The sequence below is a fragment of the Pseudonaja textilis genome, chromosome 11 (genome assembly GCF_049901715.1).
Source record: "Pseudonaja textilis isolate UNSWEBS1 chromosome 11, rPseTex1.2, whole genome shotgun sequence".
Lineage (NCBI taxonomy): Eukaryota > Metazoa > Chordata > Lepidosauria > Squamata > Elapidae > Pseudonaja > Pseudonaja textilis.
This window is the reverse complement of record NC_142000.1, coordinates 377,957-398,239: the sequence shown is the minus strand read 5'-3', so window position 1 is coordinate 398,239 and position 20,283 is coordinate 377,957. Positions and strand designations below refer to the sequence as shown.

At 36.9% G+C, this 20,283-nt stretch overlaps 1 protein-coding gene across 4 annotated transcripts in view; it reads right to left on the bottom strand.

Annotated features, from left to right (window-relative positions):
- HYDIN (HYDIN axonemal central pair apparatus protein) overlaps positions 1–20,283 on the bottom strand; it is a 343,587-nt gene that overhangs the window by 205,114 nt on the left and 118,190 nt on the right. For all 4 annotated transcript variants that reach the window (XM_087940240.1, XM_087940242.1, XM_087940241.1 and 1 more), the window contains exon 18: positions 1,426–1,578. In XM_087940240.1, the coding sequence (XP_087796366.1) occupies positions 1,426–1,578 (153 nt within the window). The remainder of the gene's footprint in view (positions 1–1,425; positions 1,579–20,283) is intronic.

Here is a 20,283-nt window from a genome sequence, read left to right as displayed (position 1 = left end):
AAGAGAAGAGAAGATAACAAAACAAAACATAAAGACCTCAAAACGGCAAAAGAAAGCAAAGATATCATCAATAGTCATAGGCCCCCTGGGTGCAATCCGCAAACAACTTGAACAGCATGTGCATTGACCAATTCAACATTGATCAGTCAATTGCGAAAGGTAGCATGACTCAGAACAGCTGATATCCTACGACGGGATATAAGCATCAACATCTGCTTATCTGAGGTCCTTGGGAAGGACTCACGGGTATATAAAAATGCCATTCCAGTCTGAACATTTGGTTGTCTACAAATCACCACCATCATTATTTATTTATTTTGAGAAACTGGAAATACGTTATTATCAAAATTGTCAAAAATGTGGTCCATCTATTTTCTATTCAAACAAAATCAAAGGATGCAGGAATATGTGTTACTATGACAGAGATTTTCTGATATTTTACAATATTTTGTACCATTCATATTATAATTATTATAATATTAATAAACCAGTAACAACTGATAAAAATTAAGTCAGATTTCTTTCTTTTTCTGCTTTCTTTTCTTAGTCTATACCTTTTTGTTTGTTCTAATTTTTACTTCTCCAAAGGAGCTCAGTATTTATCTCAGCAAAATGGTTTCTATCAAGGCCTACCCCAAAGGGTTCTAAATCAGATTAAGAGACATCACTACCCACTGCTAAAGAGGCTCCGGCATATTGTACAAATCCAGCTTGTTCAGTTAGCTTATGATCCAGCACATTGCACAAACCCAAATTCAGTAGTCAAAACATATGATACAAATGGGGCTATGGAGTTTATATATGCGCTGTATGTATTAGGCATCTACCAATTAGAAACATGTACAACTCTGTATATTGTCAGTTGTAAGAAAAGAACGGACAAGGTAGTTGGTGGGATCTGGAGCTGAGTTGAGTGTAAAGGGTGACTGGCCTTGAACTGCTCATGGGAGGAAGCAGCTGAAAGGGGTTCTGCTCTAAAGCTTCACAGAGTCTACCTAGCAGCTCTATAGTAAGTTTGTCAGTCTGGTGAGATTCCTATCCATAGGTGAGCAGCAATCAACCTGCCACTTCGATCAGCACCTTGTGAGACCTCTGGTTCCTTCTGCCTGACAGGCTACTAAAACAGGCACTCCTTCTAGACTTCTTGGATGCCATTGGCTGACAGCTACAGTCTGATTTTTAGTAATTCATTTAATTTTTGAACTAGAAGACCTCCAGAGTCCCGTCCAACCCTACTGTTCTATGGTCAATATTCTGCTAATTATTAACCTATATCTCTTCTTAGAATATCCACTGCTTCAAGTGCTGTCCATCTGAAAATGACTTCATGGGAGGCTTTCTCCTATAATCATGGCAAAAGCAATTAACAAAAAACACTTTATCAGTTTTACTTCCCAACATAAATCAGCTTCAAAATTTACTTACCATCTGTGCCTTAAATGGTGCAGGAATAACAGACTCGTTTGAAAGACAAAGTGCCCTGGAAACATTCTTTAAAACCTGGATGCAGCCAAAATCTATCTTAGATGGATGCACATAAACAACAGGACCTTCTCCAAAAGTCACCAGTTGGATTTTCTGTGGCAGGGAATAAAAAGAAGCAAGCAGAGAACATTAATACAGCAACAATGATTGTAACTTATTATGACTGGATACTGTAAAATAGTCTTCCACAATCTAAGCGACCTCTTGATGCATGAATAACAGAGAATCCTGGAAGGTGAAGTCCACACAATTACATTTAAATTGAAGAAGGTTAATTTTCATGCATGGTTGGATTTGGTGCTTAGGTATCAATTTAATATTTCATTTATATCACAAGTCAGGAGGCAAGCCTAGTTAAGAGGGGGAAACGTATCTAAAACCTACCTTTTGCTGTGATGGACACAGCATTGGACTGGACTGGTTCCAGGGTGCTGTAGCTGAAGCTCCTCCAACGGAATACCATTGAGTATTCCACTCAACTGTTGAGCTGGAGTATTTTTATTTATTTATTTTTTCATTTATTTATTTTGATTTGTCAATCGCTTACAAGATAATAGGTGTAAGTATATACATAGTTATGAATACATGAAATGGGTACATATAACAAAAATAAAAGAAACAATAGCACAGGGATGGTAGGCATGTTGGTGCGCTTATGCACGCCCCCTACAGAACTCTTAGGAAAGGGGTGAGGTCAATAGTAGACAGTCTAAGGTTAAAGTTTTGGGGGTTTGGGGAAGAAACCAGTCAGGTAGAGTATTCCAGACATTGACCACTCTGTTGCTGAAGTCGTATTTCCTGCAATCAAGTTTGGTGCGGTTAACCTTGAGTTTGTATCTATTGTGTGCTCTTGTGTTGTTATGGTTGAACTGACAGGTAAGTCATTGCAATGTATGATTTTATATACCACACTTAGATCAGACCAAAGACGGTGTAATTCAAGGTTTTCTAGGTCTAGAATTTCAAGTCTGGTGGCATAAGGTATTCTACAACGAGTAGAGGAGTGGAGGACTCTTTTTGTGAAATATTTCTGGACTTTCTCAACTGTGCTAATATCAGATACGTACCGTGGGTTCCAGACTGATGAGCTGTATTCGAGTATTGGTCTAGCAAATGTTTTATATGCTCTAGTTAGTAGTGTGATATTACCAGAGAAAAAGCTACGTAGGATTAGGTTAACAACTCTTAATGCCTTCTTTGGCTATGTAGTTACAGTGGGTAGCACTTAGATCATTAGAGATGATTATTCCAAGGTCCTTTACAGAGCTTGGATCATCAACAAGGTCTTGACTATTCAGCCTGTATTTTATTTTCTGATTTTTTTTTGCCAATATGTAAGACAGAGCATTTATTTGTTGAGATTTGATGTTGCCATTTGTTTGACCATTCTGAAACAAAGTCAAGATCTTTTTTTTTGTAAATTTTATTGGTTTTTAAAGACAAACAAAAACAAACAAAACATAAAAACATCCAACTTTCTTCAATAAGTGTACAAGCAGTGTGTCGGTTGGTTTACAAATTTTTTGTGCATCCATTTCATAGTCTCAATTACAATTACATTGCATAATAACTCTTATTATCAATCAAAAATTGAATACCCTAGTATCATTATTAATCAATCATTTGACTATAATTTTGTTCATTCATACTTTGCGGGATAACTATAATTTACTTATTTTATAACAATTTAAATAATCCTCCCAAATCTATCTAAGTCAGTCAATTTATAATAAAAACCTGTTTTAAAATCCTTATCATACCTTGAGTGTATTTGTGCATATGAAAACCAATTCATCTTTATACCCTGTTCCTCTAGTTTTTGCATAGATTTAAGTTCACCCTTTTCATTTAAAATTTCCCCATATCTAACTGTTTGTTCCTTCTTGTATATTATAGGATAGGAAAATGCTTCAATAGTCAATAACCAGACTGGAATTTTCAAATAGCATTGTCTTTTAATCTTCTCCCAATTTAACCACAAAGACTCCCGTATATGATGTCTTCTAAAATAGCTCTGTTTTGGTTCCCTTATACCATAAAAAAGCATGCCACCCCAACAACAAATCATGTCCTTCTAATGTCAACAATCTAGTATTTCTTAATGTTATCCATTCCTTAGCCCACATCAAGTTTGTAGCTTGCTAGTACAACTCCCAATTAGGCAAACCAAATCCTCCTCTAATTCTAGCATCTTGCAAAAGTTTTAACTTTATTCTCGCTTTCTTACCTTGCCATGTATATTTCAACACAATTTTATTTAAATCTTCAAAGTAGTCTTTTCCAAGCCTAATTGGAATTGTTTGAAACAAATATAAGATTCTGGGTAAGATATTCATCTTGATTGTTGAAATTCTCCCTATTAGTGACAGTTGTAGATTTTCCCATTTCGTCAAGTCTAACGCTATCTGCTGTTTAAGTTTGATATAATTGTTCTCTTTTAATGTACTACATCTTGCTGTCTTCTTGAAAATAGTTATATATAATATCTTTTTTCTTCTCAATCTCATGTTGTGGTATGCCTTTCTCGTCTATTAGTTGGCGTATCAGTCTCTTTTCTTTTTCTTTTTTAAGTTTATAAAATAGCCATCTTCCTGGTTTATTGGCGTGTTCAAAATAATTTTGTTTGGACCTTCTCAAGCTAACTTCTATTTTATCTTGTTCAATTAAATTCAGCTTATGTTTAGCTAATATTAACTGGTTTTGTATTCCTTGGATCTTAGGGGTTTTTTGTAATTGTATTTCTAAGTCTTTGATTTGTTGTTGTAATACGTTTTGTCGGGCATAAGTTCTCTTGTTTCTCATAGCATTATAGGAAATTGTTGTACCTCTTATAATTGCTTTCATAGTATCCCAAATATTCTGTTTTGAAGTTGTTTCATTATTATTATCTTTTAAGAAATAGTTTAGCTCCTCTTTCAGCTTATTAATATACTCTTCTTCATTTACTATTTGGGTGTTTAGTGTCCATCTTTTTTTTATTCCTCTCCTATCTCTCCAAATTAGCTGTATTGGGTTGTGGTCGGCCCATTCATTTGGTAGGATTTTAATTTCTTTTATTTCATTAGCCAAATCCAAATCCATCCAAGCCATATCTATTCTAGTCCAAGTCTTATGTGGATTAGAATAGTATGTAAATTGTTTCTCTTCAAGATTCCGTTCCCTCCATAAATCTTTTAAATTTAACTCTTTCATCATTTCCTTACATGCCGCAGAAAGTTCCCTTTTCCCCTCTTGTTTTTTCCCATATTACTATGGTCTTTTTGGTAGTCTGCAATGGAGTTAAAATCGCCTATCAAGCAAATGTTCCTTTTTTCAAAGCCTACTATTTTTTGGTGGAGGTGTTTAAAAAATTTCCCTTGGTCTTCATTTGGGGCATAGATTGCTACAAGTAAAAATGTGATGTGGTTTATCCAAACTTGTATAACCAGAGTTCTTCCTTCGGGATCCGACCAGGTTAATTCTGCCTTTACATCTTGTTTTACGTAAATTGCAATTCCTTTTTTCTTGTGTTTATCTGCCGGTGCCATAAAAAGTTTTCCTAATTTTGGACAAATTAGATGTCTTTCATCATTTTTCAAAATATGTGTTTCTTGAAGACATATTATATCTGCATTATGTCGAATAAGTTTTGAAAATATCCTTTTTCTTTTTGATATTGAATTTAATCCATTTATATTGATGGAGAGCAACTTCTTCCCCTCCACCATTTATCTACGTCTGCTTAGATTTTTGCCTAGTAATGATTCGATTCTCTTGTTGTTGTTGTGGGATTTGCTCTTCTCTCCCAGGTTGTGGTTTATCACTTCCTGAAATTGGAGAAAGTCGTTCCTTTTGGGTTCTGTGATGATATCGGTCCTCCTGTGGTCTCCTTTTAAGTTCTTCTTTAGTGGATTGACCATTCGTATCTGTGAGCTGTTGATAAAAATCTTGGGCCTGTTCTATCAATTCTATTTTGATTTTCCTCTCTTTCCACGTAATTAACATCCCTTCCGGGATTAACCATTTAAATTGGATTCCTTTTTTATTTAAATCATTAGCTAGAAATTTATAATCTTGTCTTATCATCCTCACTTTTTTTGGAATTTGTTTTAAAATCATAATTTCTCTGCCTTTATATGATATTGTTTCCTCCCTAGACATTTTCAAAATTAAATCCCTCAGACATCTCCTAGAGAAGCGGATATGGATTTCTCTTGGACAGTTGTTGCGTCTGGCGTAGCTTGTGCTAACCCTATATACCTCATCAAACTCTTTAATTAGATCATATTTTTCCTTTCCTAACCATTCAGCCAATATTTCTGCCATCAAATGTTCCAATTCTTCATTTTTTGCTTCAGCCACATTCTGGAACCTTAAATATGCCATTGCTTTGTCCATCTCAAGGTGGACCAGTGAGTCTTCCGTTTCTCTAAGTACATTTTTAAATTCCTCATCCATCCTTTCAAAGTTAGTCTCCATGTGTGTTATTCTACTCTCTATATCTTTTATTTTCACTTCGTTTTTCTCCATGGCCTGCTGTAGAGACCCTATCTTACCCTCCACCTTCGATATATCCGCTTTCATTTCAGCCTTCAGTTTCCCCATCTCATCTTTCAATTCGTTTATATCTGCTCTAGTTTCATTGTGATTTTTAATCATCATTTCTTGCATTTTAGATATAGCTTCCTGCGAGGATAATAGGGAAGTTTGTATATTAATGTTGGGGACATTAGGCTGCTTTTCCCCTGTTAAGGACTCCTCAATAGTTTTTTGAGTTGTTGGTGGGGTGGGTGTCAACGTAGTCGATAGGGTCGGGGTAGCCTTCCTTCCTGTTTTTAAGGCCATAGTTGTCGTGGATGTCATCTCTCTAAGTATTTGTTTTTGTTGATGCACAATTTTAGATATATTATCCCAAATCACCATTCAGTGTTTGGGTCTTGTATTTGAAAGTCTATTCGCGTATTTCAATTTAATATCTCACTCCACAGTCTTTTCCCCTATATCATAAATAGATATCTGCTACAGTATTCTAGTCTATGTAATAAGAAAATTGGTCAGCAATAGTACATCAATTAACACTTTAAGGAATTAATCTTAAATGTCTTAAGCAGTCTAAATAATTTATAAATAGTTTATATCAACAGAGTTTATCCCTCTTTACTATTAATACTTACGACAGTAATCTCTTAACTCTATAATAATAGTATACCCCCCCTCTTTTTTTCCCCCCCAAATAAGTAGAATTATGTAAGGTATTTAGGAGATACAATAGGGAGGCAGGGGGCAAAACAATAAGAGAAAGGGTAGGAGAGAGATTACCACAGCTTCAGAAAATCAACAAACAAAAAGCAAGGAAGTCATTTTAAGGAGAAAGTAGTGCCAAATTAGTAATATTAAGTAGTACCACGTAATAAAGAAAGCAGGTTGGGTGAGCTAAAAGTCCATCTTCCAGCTAGAGAATTCTTTTCAGCCTTCCAATCAGCAAATGGTGTAATGTGCTGACTAATCTACAGTCCCAAAAGCATCTTTCCCAGCCTTCTGTTCGCCTCTGCCTTCTTCCTCTTGCTGCTTCTTCCTTCTTTGCTTCCCAACTTTTAAATCAACATACAAATCTTCCAAAGTCCAATATAATGCTCAGTTTGTCTTCTCCACAGTATTAAATAGATGTAATAGTCATGTTGTGTTCAGATCTGAGGATTCATAAGACTCAGTCAATGTCAGTATTCTTTCACCTCCGTCGCCTCCCTTTTCTCAAGTAAAGTCAAAAAGAAAGATCCAAAAATCAGATGAAGCCCCTCACCAATTCCGGACCTCCGATCTCCTGGTTTTAGCAATCTCCCTCTTTCCCCAGCGCTTCCCTTTCACAGGGTAAATCTGTGCTTTCCTTTTGTGCTTAGGCTTTTCCGCTCTCCATTATAATCCTTTCATTTTCCCAACTGCTTTTCTGGCCGCTCTCCGCCCGACTTCTGAGAGGTGCTAATCACAACCAGGAGAGAAGAATTTATGCTGTCATTCTTCTGTCATTCTGCTCTCTTCAGTCTTCAAAGAATCCAAGTTATAAACCGTTTCTCTGTTCCTGTTACTCTCGGCCTCTCAGGCTGTCACTGCTTTGCTTATTCACTCAAGTGGCAGACCAGACTTGAAGCCGCCATAGAATGACAGCTTACTCTTTTGCGCCGGGCTCGGGAGCTTCCCTCTTCACTGTCGGGGGGTTACCTTCCCCCCTCTGCAGCTCGAGGTTCTCCATGTTGACACGAACCTCTCCGGGGTTCGTGTATCCCTGGGGGATCGCTCCTGGCGCCAGAAAAGGTATCCAAAGACTGCGACAGTCTTCTTCACCTCCGTTCTCCCTGTCCTGCCACCGGAAGCCTCCATCTTGCTGTCAAATGTATCCCCAAATACTCAACCTTGTTCGTGACTTGAATTTTCAATAGGTCTGCCAATTCTTTTTTTTGTCTTAATAGCGTATTCTTTGTCAAAATCTTTGTTTTATCTTTATTTATTTCCAAACCAGCCACCTTACCATATGCCTCTATCTTTTCCAATAATTTTGGTGCTGTTTCTAAAGGGTCTTCTAAAATAAAAGCCAAGTCGTCCGCAAAGGCTCGCAATTTAAATTCTTCCTTTTCAATTTTCATTCCTTTTATACTCTTTTCATCTCTAATATTTCTAATTAACACTTCCAAAGTTAATACAAACAGGAAGGGTGATAGTGGGCATCCTTGTCTTGTACCTCTTCTTATATTGATGGAATCTGTCAATTCTCCCTCTATCATTACCTTTGCCGTTTGCTTATGGTATATGGCTTCATTGCTTGAATGAATTTTCTGGCGAAACCCATCTGTTCCAATAATAATAACATGAATCTCCAATTCACATTATCAAATGCCTTTTGTGCATCTAAAAATATCAAAGCCATTTGCTTTTCGGGGTGTGCCTCATAATATTCCAAAGTATCCAAAATTACTCTCATATTATCTTTGATTTGTCTCTTTGGCAGAAATCCATTTTGATCAGGATGAATAAAGTTATTTAAGTATTTTTTTAAGTCTTTCTGCCAATATTGAAGCAAAGATTTTATAATTTGCATTTAGTAAAGAAATAGGTCTATAATTCTTAATTTGCAATGGATCAGCCTCTTCTTTTGGAATAAGTGTAATATAGGCTTCTGACCATGTTTTAGGCATCTTCTTCTTTGACATAACTTCATTCATGACTTCTAGCAATGGAAGACTCAGCGATTCTTGTAATGTTTTATAAAATTCTGCTGGAAGTCCATCTGGGCCTGGTGCCTTTCCATTATTTTGCTTCTTAAGTGCTTCAGTTAATTCCATCATTGTTATATTGCTTTCTAACATTTTTTCAGTCTCTTTAGGTATCTTAGGTAGATTAGCATTCTGTAAATACTGTTTGACTCTTTCCTCATCAATATTCTCTTGCTTATATAGTTGCCCATAGAAGTCTCAAATAATTTCCTTTTTCTCTTTATTACCGTAGCAAACTTGACTTTGATCATCTATTAATTGCAATATTTTCCTTGATTCTTTCTCCTTTCTCAATTTGTATGCTAACCATCTACCTGGTTTGTTTGCATCTTCAAAGTAGTTCTGCTTAGTACTTCTAATTTTCTGTGCTAATTCTTCTTTCTCTATTTGACCCATTTTGTGTTTAATTATGTCCAATTTTAGTTTAATGTCTTTTTTCTGTGGTGTTTTCTGTAGCTCTTTTTCAAGTCTTTTTTGCTCATCTTCTAAAGCTTTAGTGGCTTGCCTTTTCCTGAAGTTCCTTTTTCTTGTATAGTCTATTATCACGCCTCTAGCATATGCCTTCATTGTGTCCCAGACATTCTGAATTGAAGTATCTTCTTTTTTATTTTCTCTAAAGAAAAAGGCCAATTCTTTCTCAATCCGCTGTGTGAAGTCCTTTTTCTTTAAAATAGTATTATTTAATGTCCATCTCGATCTTCTTTTTTGTCCTTTCCATTTAATTGTCACTGGATTGTGGTCTGCCCAAGTACTTGTTTCAATATTTGTTTCTTGAATATTAGATATTAGTTCTGTTGAAATCCAAATCATATCTATTCTGGACCATAATAAATGTCTATTTGAGTAAAAAGTGTATTGTTTGGTTTTAGCATTTCTTTCTCTCCATATATCTTTTAAGTTTATTTCATCTGTCATTTTAAAAAAGGATTTAGGGAGAGTCTTTCTATTTTGCTTTATTGTTGTTGCTGTATAATTCAATTTGTTGTCTACAATTCCATTGAAGTCTCCCATCATAACTATATTAACATAGTCCAGTTCAATTATTTTCATATGTAATTTTTTATAGAATTCTTCTTGTTTATCATTCGGAGCATAAATTGCAATCAGGAGTGTTTTCATATTATTGTCCATTATTTCCACCATTAATACTCTTCCATCTTCATCAGTATGAATCAATTTTGCTGAGATGGTCTCTTTAATATATAAAACCACTCCTCTTTTCTTACATTGAGTCAAAGAAGTAAGTATTTTCCCTAATTTTGGCTGGACCAAGAATTGTTCATATTGTTTTTTAATGTGTACTTCTTGTAGACAAATTATATCAAATTTTAATTTCTCTAATTTATGAAAAATTTCCCTTCTTTTAGCAGCTGAATTAAGTCCATTTATATTCATTGTAATCAGTTTTTTCTCTTCCATGATTATGCTTTATAGTTAGGTTTGGTAGCTCTCATAGATCTTGGTTCACGTTGTTCTTTAGTTTCCACCTGTCCACCTATTGCGCCTTCTTCTTTTTCAGTCTCCATTTGGTCCTCTTGGAATTCAATTAATGAGATCTCTTTTTCTGCCTCTTCCTCTCTCCTTCCAAAAAATTCTGCGTAGAATAATTCTGCTTTCTCAATTGAATCAATTCTCTGTTCTTGCCATGTAAACATTAATCCTTCTGGAATTAGCCATCTATAATTCACCTCTTTTTTCAGTAACATTTTAGTTAAGAATCTGTATTCTCTTCTTATCTCTCTCACTTTTCTGGGTATTTGTTTTAAGACCACAATCTCCTTGCCCTTGTATTTCAGAGTTTTCTCTCTTGCCACTTGCAATATTTGTGTTTTAATGGCTTTTTTTATAAATCTGATATGAACTTCTCTTGGTAGGTTATTTCTGATCGCATATCTTGTAAAAACTCGATATACTTCATCTACTCCATCCATCATCTTTTCTGTTATTTCCAAAGCTTCAGCCAATATTTCTATCATTATCTCAGCTAGGCATTTCGAATGCTAACATCCAAGCAATGTTTCTAACCTTACAGGACTCACTGACAAGACTGCAAGAAACAATGATTAAAAATCACAGTGAAACAAGAGCAGATATTAACGATCTGAAGGAAGAGATGGGGAAACTAAAGGCAGAAATGAAGGCAGACATCTTCAAAGTAGAGTACAAAGTGGGAGTATTGCAGCAGGCCTTGGAGAAAAATGAAGTTATAATAAAAGAGGTAGAGAAAAGAACGGAAAGATAATTAGAAAGAGTGGATGAAGATCTTAAAAATGTGAGCAAAGAAATGGTGGACTCATTGGTCCTCCTAGAGATGGACAAGGCAACAACTTACTTAAGATTTCAAAATGCGGCAGAATCCAAAGAGGAAGACCTGGAATATTTGATGGTAGAGATTCTGGCCGGTCTATTGAAGATGGATAAAGATGACATTCAAAAAGAGTTCAATGAAGTTTACCGGGTCAATACAAACTATGCAAGACGCCACAAATGCCCTAGGGAAGTCCACATACGATTCACCAGAAGATGTGTCCGAGATATGATATATAGAACCTCTAGAGATAAAACAATAACGTACAAAGACAAAGAAATTGTGATCCTTAAACAGATACCGAGGAGAGTAAGGGAACAAAGGCGTGATTACAAGTTTCTGGCAGCCTACCTAAACCAGAAAAGAATTACATTCAAATGGCTTATTCCAGAAGGGATGCTAGTGTCATGGAAAGAGAGGAAAATCAAAATAGACACTACGGGAAAAGCTCAGGATTTTTACAAACGGATGGTGGGCCCACGGGAGCAAAGTAGTAGGGAGGAATTGGAAACAAATTCTCAAGAACTTGGTGGATACAAAAATAGTACTGGAACTGCAGGGAACCAAGAGAATACTCATTTACAACAAAAGACAGAAGGAATCACACAAACACAAGCGCAAGGAGAGGAATTGTTACACGTCAAAGAGCGAAACAGAACTGAATAGATGGGAGAAGGAAAAAAACTATTCTCTTTTCAATAGTGTCTGATTTCGTTTTAAGTTCTTGGATTCCTTGCATAATCATCTGTAAGGTCACTTTTTCTTGTTCTTTGTCTTGCTTTAACATTGTCTGGATTGAATGTTGTCCTCCAGGTGAGGAGGCGGAAGTAGAGGTTGAGGAGCCAGAAGCTATAAATTTCCTGCTCATTTTAAACAATTGAAGATCTTCAGGTTCTTCTGAACCTTAATCCAATTATGAAGTAGCCAATTATAATCCAAGATGAAAAATAAAAATGGTAGAAGGAAAAAAGCCCAATAGTAATAAAAAAAAGGAGAGAAAATTTCTTCAGGTTCTTCTGAGCATTAATCCAATCAATAGTTAAGTGAAAAGGAAAGGAAGAAACAAAAAAGTTTTAAAAAGAACAAAAAAAGAAAAGAGAAAAAAAAATTCTTCAAGTTCTTCACCACCTTAATCCAATTAAAAGGTCTCAAAAATAAAAACATAAAAAAACATAAAAATAAACCAAAAGTATGGATGGAAAAAGCAAAAAATCCCAGAAGAGAAGGAGGGGAAAAAAAGAAATTTTTTTTGAGGCCTTCCCTTTAAAATTAAATGCAAGAATGGAAATATTACAAAAATAAAGGTTTTTTTTTTAAAAAAAGGAGTACACTAAAGCTGGTAAGGAGGGGTAGCACAACTTAAAAAAATAAAAAGAACACACTGCACTTTATTTAATCATCCAAGGCTCTTATTATAACTCTCTTCTCCACAGACTTCAAAACCAAGCTTCAATTGTTGATAGAAATCCAGAAGAACACCTGCAATAACACTCTCCCGTGCTCTTCTCTCTATCTTATCACGTTGCAATGTCCTTGAAAGGGAGTCTCTCTTTCTTTCTCAGCTTTCTCAGCTTCGTCTAAGATACTTTCAAGCCTCTAGTTGGCAGTGTTACAAAGTTTCTTTACTCTCACTTTCCCCCTCCTTTCCCAGGAAAAACATAATAGAAGTTAAAAAGAAAAAGTATATATATATAAAAAAGTAACTAAAGGGAGCCTCTAACCTAAAATGTTGCAAAGTCAAAAAAGAGAAGAAAAAATAGATGTAAATAAGAAAGAAGCCAGTCCAGTTAGCAAATGTTAAATCGCGATAGAAGTCCAGTAATAAGAAAAAATAAATAAAAAGCCAAGCCTTACTTTGACGTTTCTGTTTAAAAAACGCCGCTTATTCCATTGTCAAAACTTTTACAGATTTTTCCTTTTCCTTAGGGTGTCCCTTTAAGTCTTAGAGTAATGATAAAAAAAAGTTCTCACCAAACCGACACACTTTCTCTTTCCAGTCTCTTCCAATCGGAGCTGTCCCAACTTCAGCAGCTTTGATGGCTGCCTCTCTGCCACCAGCAAGGGCTTCTCCTGGATCAACCAGGGACTTTGCAGTGTCCCTGGGATTGGCAGGATGCGCTCTTCACTTTCACTGTCTCTTCGGGACGGTTTAGGTCAGTTGGGACCGTCCAGAGGCAAAGATATCGGCTGCAATCTCAGACCTCCGAGACTGCATGCAGTATCGTTGTGACGTCAGCTCCGCCCCCTCTCCCCATACTCAAGATCTTTTTGAAAGATAGTAGTATTGTCTGTGGTATTGGACAGCTTTACATCATCAGTGAAGAGAACACAGTTGCTCTTAATGTGATCACAGAGGTCATTTATGTAGAGTATGAAAAGAGTTGGTCCTAAAACACTGCCTTGGGGGACACCACTATTGACAGGTACAGAACTTGATAGGACACTCCCAATTTTGACCATTTGTTGTCTGTTTGACAGGAATGCTTCTATCCAGTAATGCAGTTGTCCAGAGATACCATAAGATTTTAGTTTTAGGAATAGTTTTGCCCTGATCGAGTTGTGTAGTCCATATTTTTGCAGTGTAAGAGTTGCAGATTACAGGATAGTTTTTTTCTGAAACCAAATTGTTTATTAGAGAGTAGGTTGTTTATCTCTAAGTGGAGGATAATAGATTGGTTAATAATTGATTCCATGACTTTACAGGTGACGCAGCATAAGGAGATTGTTCTGTAATTTTCAACTAGGCTGGGGTCTCCCTTTTTGAAGATGGGGATGACCGTGGTTTGTGACCATAGGTTAGGCAAGGAGCTGGTCCTGAAAGATTTTTCAAAGAATATGCTTAGAGGTTATGCTATGGCAGTGGATAGCTTTTTTGAGAAGTAGGCGCATATTCCCTCCGGTCCAACAGATAGAGTTGGTTTTAGATTGCGTAGTGCTTTTTCAACGTCTTCTGTAAAATTGATATGTATTAATCATTGTAGTTTTCTGTGGTTCGACTAGGAAATACTGGGCATGATCCATTGCTGTTTACAAATACTGAGCCAAAGAATGTGTTAAAGATGTTGGCTTTAATGGTGTCGCTGTTGCAGTCTTTACCATTAGGTCCTATCAGGGGTGGGATGGACCTTGAGTCTTTTAGTTTGTTGTTTACAAAATTGTAAAAAGCGCGGGTGGAATTGATGTGTAGAAGGTTTTTCTCTTGTTTAATGTGATAATTGGTGCATTCAGTCTTTATCTGGTGGCTGTTTTATCTGGTGCTTTATCTGGTGGATGTCTCCTGCTTCCTTGCTTAAAGACGGAGTCAATCAAAGTTTAGTCCAGCCCCCTTTCCACTGTGCATGCCCAGTTTTTGATGAAGGCTGATGATTGACTTGGAAAGTTCTTTGGTGCTCGTTCTTGACTGTTCTCAGCTTGGGACTAATTATCTAAGGGTGGGATTTGGATTCTCCTCCCGTACAACTAGAAGATGTGTTTCAGGTAAGCCCAACGTTCTTTCTCAGTTGTACGGGTCGGAGAATCCAAAACGTGGGACGTACCCAAGCTAATTGTCTTGAGGGTGGGCCAACTCCTTGTCCTGAGCCCCCATCTCCATGTGAACTCTTTGTAGCACTCTTCTTCCAAAGGATGCTTCCACTGATGCAAATGTATCCAGTTTATAATTTCTGATGAATGGAGATGGTGATGACCACATTGCTGCCCTACAGATCTCTTCAATCGAGGCCTGTGTCTTCCATGCCGCTGATGTGGCTGCACTCCTGGTTGAATGTGCTGTTATGTTACCCAGCAATTGTAATGATTGGCTTTCATAAGCTTTCGTGATACATGTCTTGATCCATTTGCCTATGGTAGATGGTGAAACCCTTTGTCCCAACAAACTCGGTCTAAATGAAATGAACAATGCTTCTGTTTTTTGTTTGTTTGTTTATTAAATATGTACAAGATAACAAGTATAGGTATGAAGATAAACATGAACAAAGGAAGTAAATACAGATAAATGGGGACGGTAGGATAGGGATGGTAGGCACGCAGCTGTGCTTATGCATGCCCCCTTTAAGAACCTCTTAGGAATGTGGGATGTCCATGGTGGACAGTTTGAGGTTGAAGCTAGGAGGGTTTGAGGCTGTAACAACGGAGTCAGGTAGAGCATTACATTATGTACATTGTATACATTAGAATAGACATCTCAACATGGTCTCTCTTGGTAGCTGAGGAGAGAAAAGGGATTCTGTAAGAAGAAGTTGGATCGTTAACATTTACATGAAAGATTTAAAGAGTAAAGCAGACTACCTTCACAATGGGGAGGTGCAGGTTTAAATGAGGAGGTGTTGAGCAGTCCAGTGAGAGAAGACTAACTAAGCAGTATGTGATCACAACTAAAAGTTGAAGAGGATTCTTGATGGTCCATTGATGCTGAATGCTAGGCTTCCTCCTTTGGATTGGATGGATGAGATGGGAGCCACAGGTGGTTTAGGATAACTCACCACAGTCAACTCACCACAGGACAAGTCAATGCTGTATTAATCATTTCATTCAGTTACTTTTATTATTGGTGACTACACATTTTTCAAAATTATTGTAATTCTTGTATTACTGGATTGACTTTCTTTATTTTATTATTATTGCCATGGTTCCATTGAAATTAATTTAACTTTTGTATTTGTTGAATTGTCCTGCAGAGTTGTTTGCAGTGAGTTAGCTGCAGCAACTTGGCCATGGCGAGTTGTGCCATTCCAAGCCATAGCTGGAAGATAGACTGTAAGGACAGGGGAGGAGGAGGGGAGGGCTCTGAAGGAATGGAAGCAGGCAGTCAAATTCTGGCAATATCCACCAAGAGTCACTTTGTTGAGTTGGGTGGCTATCGAAATTGACTGGCCGGATGGCTGAATAAGATTCCTTATTTCTGAGGAGGATAGATTTCCTGACGGAGTAAGTTCCCACTCAAGAACAGATGTGTTAGTGTTTGGGGATAAACCCCCAAGCAGAGTATGCAGCAGCAGTCAAGCCAGGCTGGCAAATGAGAGAGAGAGTGGGCCCAAGAGTATACACACACTGGAGACAAAAACACTGTTTGTGGTTTTAAAATAGTTATTTAATGCACACAGAGATTAAGAAGTGTCATTCAGTCCATATATCATTATCCAGTATATCTATCCAGTTATCAAGTCCATTAACAGTAAATACAATGTCCTTATCTGCTTGTAAATCTTCTCCTCCCGATACCTTTCTCTCAAAGACAACGCTGAATCCTCAGCTCACTAGGCAAACAGTCCTTGTGTTCAGTTGAAATGGTATCTGGCACAGTAGCCATCCAGAGTAAGCAGATAGACGTTCCAAAACAGCAGGCAGCAGACCAGGAACAGAACCAGGTGCATCCAGAAGCCGCGTCTATTACGTTTCCCTTCCTACCTTTATTACTGCCTGCAACCGCACCCACAATGACATTGCAGTTTCTTGTGCTTAAAGCTACAAGACACTTAATCCTAGGTTTACATATTTATTCAACCCAAACCTGGTTGGTGTATCCATATACCCAACATTCTCCCCTTTTGGGTGACATAAATATGTAATGCCTTTACATTCTAAACCCATATTTTTCACAACTCTCTAGATGCTTAATAGCACCTTGGGCTTTAGTAAAATGATCAGCTACATTGTCCTCCGACATGCAGTACTCCAGCTGCATCAATTTACTCTGTACAGATTGTCTTACATTAAGATACCTCAAATCTGTATGTTTACTTCTCGTTTTAACTGCAATATTAGTGGCCATTTGAATTGCTGCCTGATTATCTTCATGTACAACTATAGGGTAATTTACAGTTATACCCATATCCTTCAACATTTGTTTGTACATATTTAACTCAGTACACAATAAAGATAAACAGGAGAATTCTGCCTCCATAGTAGACAAACTTATATGCTGTTGCCTTATTGACTTCCAGCCTATTAATGTCTTACCCAGCATTATGGCTGTTCCTGAAGTCGACTTTCTAGTATCTCTTTCTGCTGCAAAACTAGCATCTGCATAAGCACTCAATATGAGATCACCTTTTGGTTCTAAATACAGTGCATGGTGTAATGTACCTTTAAGATACCTTAGGATTCTTTTCAATGCTATCCAGTGACATTGAAGCGGATCATTATTGTGTCGTGCCAGCTGATTAATACTAAAAACAATATCTGGCCTTGACCAATTGCTAATATATGATAAGCTACCAATCAAAGATTGATACAATGCCTTATCACATTTGGGACTTTGTGTATCCATTTTGCAAATATCCTGACTCATTGGAGTCTGCAGGCTTACAAAGTTCCATCTTATAATCTATTAGCAATTTAGATATCTTATCTTCCTGAGATATCCTAAAACCTTTCTGTGTTTTCAGTATATTCAATCCTAGATATCTCTTTATCTCCCCTAATTGCTTGATTTTTATTTTCTTGGCTAATAATGTTATTATTTCATTTGCTTCATCATTAGTCTTAGTTATCAGAGCAATATCATCAGTAAACAACAATAATAATGATATTTTCCCATTCTTTTCTCTCTTAAATAGACATGGGTCGGCTAAACCAGCTTTAAACCCTATATTGGTCAGTTCCTTCACAATATACTGGTTCCATTCATAGCCCGATTGTTTAAGACCATAAAGGCTCTTCTTTAATAACCAACAATCATTATCATTATTATTGTCTCCTTTAACTCCATTAGGCCTTTTCATATAAACAGTATGTCTTAGTGGAGCGTGCAAGTAAGCAGTTTCCACATCTAAATGGTTAACTATATATTGCTTGCTTGCTGCCCACACTAATGCTGCCCTTAAAGTTGCTGCTTTCAGACTATGTGCAAATACTTCATCATAGTCTTTTGCACTTTGTCTAAAGCCTTGGGCTACTAACCTTGCCTTATGGATTGTGTTTCCATCCTTATCTGTTTTTATTTTAAAAATCCATCTGCAGCCAATGGGTTTTTCATTACTAGGTAATCTCACGTTTTCATACACTTTCATATCCTTCAATGATTTCAATTCTTTATTAATTGCTGCATACCAATTTTCTTTCTCTTTAGAAGGATATCTTTTAATCTCATCCACAGTATTTGGGATTCTATTTTCCTGGCACACTGTATTAGCCTGGTATCTATCAGGCGGTCTAGAAATACGTGTAGTCCTTCTGGGAATTACTGGGCTTGGTTGAGTTACTACCTGTTCCTCATCCTCAGCTATTTCTTCCTCTAGGGGCTGTACTTCTTCCTGTACTTCTTCCTGTACTTCTTTCTTTACGTTATTTTTAAAGTTACAGGGATACTTAATGGGATTTCTGTATGATTCAATAATCACCTCGTTATTGTTATCCTGTTCTAACTTATCCCATCCTACGTGCTCTAGAAATTGGGCATTGGCACTACATAACACCTTAGATGTGCCTTTCTCCCAAAATCTATATGCCCTATGGTTAGCTTGGTAACCAACGAATAATAATTGTTTAGCTCTGTGTTGCCCTTTACGCCTGAGTTGTGTAGGGATATGCACCCATGCTGGTGCACCAAATGTGTGCAGGTAACTCAAATCAGGCTTCCTGCCATGCCACATGGTGAATGGTATTTCACCAGTAGTTGAGTTAACCACGTTATTTAATAAATGATTAGCACACATTGTGGCCTCCCCCCACAAAGAATCAGGTAACCCAGAATCAGTTAACATAGTACGGGTCATCGCCTGCAATGTTTGGCCTCGCCTTTCAACATATGCATTGTGCTGTGGTCTGTGTGGTGCAGATGTCTTATGAGCTATTCCAGCTGCCTTTAAACTATTCTGGAATTTGCTATTAACAAATTCCATGCCATTATCTGTCACCAGGGTTATAAGTTGCCGTTTGGTTTTTCTTTCAGCAAACCTTAGCCAGTTGAAGAAATGTTGATATGTTTCACTTTTGCTTTTCATTAGGTAGCAAAACCCATATCTAGAGTAATGGTCCATAATGCTCAGTATATATTGAGCACCCCCCATACTGGGTTTCTTTGGACCTATAATGTCTGCAAATACTACTTCTAAAGGTTCTTTAGTTTTGAAACCATTTAGCCTATTTGCAGGCATTATTTTACTCTTATCTTCACAACAGACATTACAACGCAAATACTTATCACAGGGTTTTAACCTTATTCCTTCAGATAACTCTACTGTACGTTTTAGCATTTTAAAATTCACATGCCCCAAACGCCTATGCAATAAATGGATACATTCATCATGAGGCTTGATATTATTAAATACAGTCTGTGCCTCCCCTTTCTTACTATCATGTAAGACATATAATGTTCCATTTAAAGCTGCAGTTACCTTTTTGCCGTCTCTTTCCAGTATGCACTTATTATTCTTAAATGTAACTACATATCCTAGTTTATCTAATACTCTTACAGAAAGTAAGTTCATCTTTAACTGTGGTACATAAAACATTTTTATATTCTGGTTTAAACATGGACAATAAGCAATACCTTCACCCTTGGCCTTGAGGTGCCAACCATTTGCGAGTGATATATGCTGAGAGCTTGTAGACATTTTTATAAACTTTGTCTTATCTCTCGTGATGCAGTGGGATGCTCCACTGTCCACCACCCATAAATCATTCTTCATATCACAATTGCCAAACATGGCCAGTTCAAAGGATTTCTTTGGCTTCTTTACATTCTGACTTTTTTCTTTCCTGCAGAATCTTGCCAAATGTCCTCTGCCTCCACAATTAAAACACTTTTTAATTGTGTATGCCGTTGAAGATAACTTCTCTTCTTCCGGGTGCTTTACTTTACACAGCTGGTTTCTTTCCAGCTTTGAAGATAATTTCTCTTCTTTATTAGGCTTATTTTCTCTCAGCTGGTCACGTTCAAACCTTCTTCTGGCTTCTTCTAATAGCCTGCCGGTAATCTCAGTTACTGATAAACTGTCTTTTGGCAACACCTCTAATGCAGTCACAAAATCATCATAGCTTCGATCCAAAGAAGACAGTATGATGTATACTTGTTGCAACTCATTAAATATAAGCTCTTTTTCTTGCAATTCTTGAAAAATGCTTTTCATACAGTTTAAATGAGTTAACATGTCTCCATTTATCTCAAGATGTGTTCTAAACAGCTTCCGTGTAAGATTGATATGAGCTCCTACACTGTCTCGAACATAAATCCTTTTGAGATTCTCCCAGCAGTCTGCAGCATTTTCCACTCCACGGATATGAATGAGTTGCTGGTCAGACAGG